General features: G+C 44.8%; 1 protein-coding gene across 1 annotated transcript in view; it reads right to left on the reverse strand.

Moving 5' to 3' along the window:
- Window positions 1–7,060, reverse strand: part of SLC35A1 (solute carrier family 35 member A1) — a 14,210-nt gene extending 7,150 nt beyond the window's left edge. The window contains exons 1-3 of the mRNA XM_010707644.2: window positions 6,837–7,060; window positions 656–815; window positions 156–308 (exon numbers count right to left, since the gene is read on the reverse strand). Coding sequence (XP_010705946.2) covers window positions 156–308; window positions 656–815; window positions 6,837–7,045 — 522 coding nt within the window. The 5' untranslated portion in view covers window positions 7,046–7,060. The remainder of the gene's footprint in view (window positions 1–155; window positions 309–655; window positions 816–6,836) is intronic.
- Window positions 7,061–7,327: the final 267 nt, after the last annotated feature.

The raw sequence follows: 7,327 nt of genomic DNA on the forward strand, positions 1-7,327 counted from the left end.
GGGCAGCCTGTTCCAGCACCTCACCACTCTCTGTAAAGAACTTCCCCTGACATCCAACCTAAATCTAAATTGATTCCAAGACGATGTAAGGTAACATACAAAGCATAAAAGGCAGTTTATTCTTCATCACGAAGTGGCAAAAAGTCAGCTCTTACCTGCACTTTGGTAGCCTGAGCAGGCTTCCACTGAACAAGAATAACGCCGCCACACAGCATGAAGACAGAGAACCACTGCAGTTTGCTAAGGGTACGGCTCAGCATGAGGACTGTGCATAACGCCGTGCAGGGGATCTTCAACTGGTATGTCACCTACAGATGGGAAGACAGCATACAGCATTTGGTTTCAAAAGCTCCTCCAAACCAAGACAATACAACAGGAACCACAAATTTTATATTTGTTGATTCCCCATAGATCCGTGGGCTTTTGTACTGTTTCCAACAATAACAATGTGAACTGGAAATGACTCCAGCAATGAGTGGGATAGCACTGCAGCAGTGAGCTCTGAATGCAGCACACCAGTCAGCTTTTAGTTTAGCCTTTTTAAGGCTGAACACAGCCCCAGGTGCCAGGAAGACAGGCAGCTCACACGCACTCCTCATGACAGTGTAGAGAGAAACGGATTTGTAGAGCAGCTGCTTATGACAGTGTGCATTACCTGGTAGACTGCTGCATCCAAGTTGCTAAGAGCCACAAAAGCCATATTGTTTTGGACAGCATACACCAAAGATGGAACACTTAATTTTAGCAATTCCTTGGGACTTCCAAAGACATTTTCTTTTAAAGATGTTATTAACCTTGCCAGACTTCCCGATTCTCTGCAAAAGGAAATAAGAGTATAACTGAGGGCCATCCTAGGCAGATATCTGAAAACAGAAGTCAAACCAAGAAATCTGTCGGGAAGACTGAGCAAAACCTGTGATGTTATCACAGAATAGCCTGGTTGAAAAGGACCACAATGATCATTGAGTTTCAACCCCCCCGCTATGTGCAGGGTCACCAACCACCAGACCAGGCTGCCCAGAGCCACATCCAGCCTGGCCTTGAATGCCTCCAGGCATGGGGCATCCACAGCCTCCTTGGGCAACCTGTTCCAGTGAGTCACCACCCTCTGGGTGAAAATCTTCCTCCTAATATCTAACCTAAACCTCCCCTGTCTCAGTTTACAACCATTCCGCCTTGTCCTATCACTATCCACCCTCGTAAACAGTCGTAAAGGTTATCTACAAGAATAAAACGAGTAAAAGTGAAGACTCCATTCTGAAATCAGGTTACATGCATTAACACGTAACGTCCTGCACAACAGCCACTGTAAGCAGTGGAATAAGTATCTGAGTATATGGGCAGTGGGACAGAGACCCCTTTCTGGAAGCTCTATTAATATGTGTGTCAAGTCACATGTCTGCAGTTTTCCAGTTTCACTTTAAAATGGACCTCACTGTACAGAAAAAAAAAAGAAAAAAAAAGAATTATACCCTTCCTTGTACTCTGCAGTGAAGCACCTCTCACTCCTCAGCCAGCCTTGGTCTCCTCTCCTCACTTGAGCTGAGAGAGCAGGAAGAGCTGCACCCACCCATACATGTGACCTGACCAGACAGGGCAAGGCGTGCAGCTCCCTACTGCCCTGCAGGCAACAGGAAAGAAAGGGTCACATTTTGCAGCTGCCCCTTTCTGCAGCTTGGTCCTCAGCCTGTTGGAAGGCTGCCCTCTGCATTACTACATCTTCCTTATTAGTTGCACAAGGGCATGACTTTTCCTTCTTCCTTGTCACTGCAGCTCACTGCCTCCAGTTCTCAGCTCTCCCAAGTCCCACACTTCCTGTTTGCCATTCTTCTCCTATTTGCCATGGACAAATACTAACACCCAAAATCACTTCTGCTCTACCCCAACTATACCACAGACCATTCAACTTGAATCCTTGTACCGCTCTTAAATCTCATGCTCCTTTTGCCTCCCTTACAAACACATATGAACCAATCTCCAGTCTCACTCAGGTTCCAAATTCTTTCTTCCCACACACATTCATCATCTACCTGCACCAAACTCCAACTATATAAAATCTGTGTGTTCCAGGTTCATGAAATCATGGAATCACAGAATGGCTGAGGTTGGAAGGCACCTTAAAGCCTGCCCAGTTCCATGGCAGGGCTGCCCAGAGCCCCATCCAAACTGGCCTTGAGCGCCTCCAGGAATGGGGCACCTACAGCTTCTCTGGACAGCTGTGCCAGCACCTCACTGCCCTCTTAATATCCTCTCTTTTAGTCTAAAGCCACTCCCCCTTGTCCTGTCACTATCTGCCCATGTAAAACATTGATTTCCCTTCTGTTCATATGCTTCCCTCAAGTACTGGAAGGCTGCAATGAGGTCTCACCAGCGCCTTCTCTTCTCCAAGTCAAACAAGCCCAGCTCCCTCAACCTTTCTTCATAGGAGAGGTGCTCCAGCCCTCTGATCATCTTTGTGCCCCTGGACCTGCTCCAACAGCTCTACATCTTTCTTATGCTTGTTCCTTCATCAGCCACCTTATTCCTGCATATTCTCCATTCCTGACAAACCCGACTGTTCCTGGCATTAAAGGAAAAAAAAAAGTATGGATTTATGTCAGTGAGAATAGGCTGGAGCACTTCCTATACAGGCAGCTGCAAGGGATTCTTTTCTCATTCTCCCATAACAGAGGAGCTGCAAAACCCAGCATCAGGGTAGTACAATTTCCAAAGAGGGGTGAGCACAACTTGGTGCACTCCCGCTGTACAAGCGAGGTCTCTTGCAAAGCTCCTTCCTAACTGAGTGGGAAACTTTGCTTGGGACAGACTTGCCGACACTGAGCCTGGCACAAAGCTGTCTTTCGCAAGACATGCCTGGTCACAGGGACAACCACTGACAGAAAGATTTACAGACAAGCAGTACTTCAAGCCTGCAGTATCAAGATGGGAAGAGTACATGCCAGTGCACCACTGCGCTAGGTAAGGAACTGCACGAAACATTATGAGTCACCAACATTACAGGCAGAATTGTTGGTTTATTTATTCTCTAGTGAATGTATGATATTGCCTGGCATTAGGAGATAAGAAAACTCAAAGCCAGGTACAGCCAGACTGAAGTGCTGCTGTTCCAGATATCTAGTTCTAAAGAACCGTATTTGAAAGGCTGTGGCAGCCTGGTAAAGTTCCCACTGATTGGAAAAGGAGAAACATAACCCCTACTTTCAAGAAGGGGAAAAAAAGAAGATCCAGGGAACTACAGGCCAGTCAGTCTCAACTCTGTGCCTGGTAAGATCATGGAGCAGACCCTCCTAAGGCACATGGGAAAAAAAAAAGATGAGGTGATTGGTAGTAACCAGTAAGTCATGCCCTTGGTGCAATTTCACACCTGGACTTGTGCAAAGCATTTGACACCGTCCCACATGACATCCTGATTGCCAAATTAGAGAAAAATGGACTTGATGGATGGACCACGCACTGGATAAGATATTGGCTGGATGGTCACACTCAGAATTGCAGTCAGCAGCTCAATGTCCAAGTGGAGACCGGCAATGAGTGGCATTCCACAGGGATCGGTGTTGGCACCGGTGTTATTTAACATCTTTGTAGGTGACAGGGACAATGAGATCGAGTCCATCTTCTGCAAGTTTGCAGACGACACCAAGCTGAGTGGTGCAATTGACACATTAGGGTCCAGAGGGACCTGAACAGAGAGGTGGGCCCAAGCCAACTTCATGAAGTTCAACAAAGCTAAGTGTAAGGTCCTGCAGCTGGGTCACAGCAATCCCAAGCACAGATACAGGTTGGGCAGAGAAGCCCTGAGGTTGAGAGCAGCCCTGAGGAGAAAGATCTAGGGCTGGTGGTTGATGAAAGATTCAACATGAGCCAGCAATGTGTGCTTGCAGCCCAGAAGACCAACTCCATCCTGGGTTGCATCAAGAGAAGTGCGACCAGCATGTCAAGGGAGGTGATTCTGTACCACTACTCTACTCTCATGAGACCCCACGTGTAGTACTGCATCCAGTTCTGGGGCCTCCAAAACAAGGACATTTTGCTGTTGGAGCAGGTCCAGAGAATGGCCATGAAGGTGACTAGAGGGCTGGAGCACCTCCCCTATGAGGACAGGCTGAGAGAGTTGGGGCTCTTCAGCCTGGAGAACAGAAGGCTCTGAAGAGACCTTATAGTGGCCTTCCAGTACTTGAAGAGGGGAGGAACTTTTTACAAGGGCATGTAGTGACAGGACAAGGGGAAACAGCTTTAAACTGGAAGAGGGTAGATTTAGACTTAGGTAATCTTAATGTAATAGGTAAACATAATGTATTAGATTTAGGTATTAGGAGCAAATTCTTTACTGTGAGAGCAGTGAGACACTGGAACAGGCTGCCCAGTGAGGTTGTGGATGTCTTCTCCCTGGAAGCATCCAAGACCAGGCTGGATGGGGCTCTGAGCAACCTGGTCTAGTGGGAAGTGTCCCTGCCTATAACAGGGGGTTGGAACTACATGATTTTACAGGTCCCTTCCAACCCAAACCATTCTATGATTCCATAACTAGCACACCCACATATATGCAGTTCTGCTCTGTAAGACTAAGAAGTTAGAAAATATCATATAGTAATGACTTCTATTAATTGATACCAAGATAGGTGGTTGAACAAGAAAACAACATGTAAATGACACCTGCCTCTGTCCCCAACTATATTCAGTAAGTCAGCTGAGCATCTGTTTCAAGACAAACCACAGCAGCAAGAGCTACTTATGTAGCTCTTCTGGTACTTATGTAAGACTTCTGGTACAGAACTTCAGCAATGAAGAACAACAGATGCCCAGTAAGCAGTTCTTTTTTTTCCACTGCAGTTTTTGAGAACAAGAAGTACCATATTATAGCTCATCTTTGGGGTGGGTTTGCTTTCTGGAGCATGTCCTAACCAAGAACCTCTGATTCAAATTACAAAAAGGCCATGTGAAAAGAGATTTAACCACAACAGCAACAACAAAAAAGAATTTTAAAAAAGCCTTTTCTATGTATAGCTTATAATGCAAAACAATGCGCCCAAAGATGTATGTTGCAAAATAAATAAAATAAAAAACGATCCAGCTTCATTTCAGTATTCTAGACATCTATCTACATTTGACTTAAAAAAATGTATTCTGTTTTCTACAGAGGTCTGAACAGTTAACAGATACTAACAGAAATTAGTTCTGCATTAAGAATACTTTAAAAAAAAAAGTTAAAACTATTGTTTGCAAATGAGCTCTTCCTGATCCATTACTAAGAAATTATGTACCACCCAAGAACGTGGACAACATAATTACCAAATGGCCAGCTGGACTTGAAATAAATATGAGGAGTCTTTTCCCTTAACAGTACAATTGAGTAAATAATGACACAGCTTAAACCATCATAGCCCTCCCTTCTGAAAGACAATCCTATGAATTCATTCATTCAATATGTTTTGCGGGAGAAACCCAAAAAGTAAACACAGCAAAAGTGTAGCATAAGGACGTGTAAGAAAACAAACTCTGCAGCCAGAACAAAGTAAGAGTCACCCTCCAGTATCCTGTGTACTGTGGTTGTCAGGCCGGATGTTTCAAAAAGAAAAGGGAGTGGGATGTATCCAACCATACTGAACATGGTGATTTAAGTGGCTATTAAACTACAAAGGCACCTTGCCTTGAGGGAAACAAATTGGTTAGAACTCTAAACCTGGAGGAGGCCATCAGGCAGGCGCTGCAGGAAGTCATGCTGGAACTGTTCAACATATTCCTAAGTGGTCTAAAAAGGGGAGATGACCAGGATATTGCTGACTATATGACATTATACATGGTATCCAAAACAGAACTTTCAGTAGCTGCTGAAGGTTTCTCACTGCACCAAGCAGAATTCACCAGCTCTTCTGCTACGTGAGAACCAGTTCAGTTATCTGGACAGCAAAGGATGGTGTCCAGACCAGCCAGCAAGTAAGACGTCCCACCAGGAAGTGGTGAGCAAGGCCTGATGGACACTGGAGGTGGTGCTGTTCATTATCTCCCTCTCTTAACCATGGAGAAAAAAAGAAAATAAATAGCTGACCAGATCGAAATAGATATCTTAACTTTCAAAAAGCTTGGTCGGTAACATTAATCCCATTTTAAATGGCAAATAAAACTGAGTTATCAAAAAAAGAGAAATAATCCTAAGGCTCACTGGCTCAGAAAATACGAGTGAAGAAAAAACAATACAGACACGAAAACAATACAGACATGAAAAAATGGCAAACATGAAGAGGGAAGGATTAGTCATGATGTCTTTCAACACAGGACGACAGAATACAGTGAAATTACTAGCGAAAGCGTTCATAAAATACTTTTTCCATTTACTGTGTAATGATATTGCAGAACTCATTTCATAGGCACAGTAGGGATGAACAGGTGGTATTACAGAAGGCCCACTGGTCACTGTAGTCTTTTAGCTTTGACTCCCTACATTAATAGAGAGACGTCCTTCTGTAACACAACTTGGGAAAATTTATGAGTAGGAACACAACAATTTTGATGTAACTCAGTATTCCATGGCTCAGCCACGCTACACCAAAATTCGACAAGACTCAGATTGTTGCAGATAACCCATGCTGACATTTTGAACCTACTCCAAAGCACACAAATACAGAAGATAGGCAGACAGAACACACCTGAACATCATGCTGTTTACAAAGAACTTGCAGCTGAGGAGGACTCAAGCCCTGCCCCACACTAAGAGGACTTTGCAGTGTGACCAGCCATAATGCACTCGGACACAGCTGCACCTCAGTAACTGAGGTGTGAGGTGAGGTGAGCAGAAGGGGTTGGTTTTTCCACACGCCCATTGGCATCCCCACACTCACCTAGCCAAGATACCCACGCTGAGGAACAGCTTGATGACTTCAGTGATGCACACAGCTGTAGTTGAAAAGTAGAGCTCTGCCCCCACCGTCCTGGTGTAGCGCAGTGCCACGGTGTATGTGGCAGCAACCAGGGTCATCACTGTGAGGCAGTACAGCTTGAACAGCAGGCTGACATTTTCTGAAAGGAAGCAAAGACAACACCTCAGCATGCCCCTCACTTTAATTTAAGAATGGAAATAGGGCATCCCTACAGCTGTAGGACTAAAGTCTACTGCAGCAGCATATAATAATATCATGTTGTGAAGTGCTTCGCGTACAAAGTCTAAGATCAATTTTAATGTCTCTTCTCAGACTCCCACATGTCTGACAAAAAGATATCCTCCTACCCTAATAATCACCCTTTGTTCTAGCACAACTAATCATAATTTATCTACTAAGTCTTCCTGTGCTCTCTCGCCCTTCAGCTTACACTCATGCCAAACACCATCCCC

Source organism: Meleagris gallopavo, chromosome 2 (genome assembly GCF_000146605.3).
Source record: "Meleagris gallopavo isolate NT-WF06-2002-E0010 breed Aviagen turkey brand Nicholas breeding stock chromosome 2, Turkey_5.1, whole genome shotgun sequence".
Lineage (NCBI taxonomy): Eukaryota > Metazoa > Chordata > Aves > Galliformes > Phasianidae > Meleagris > Meleagris gallopavo.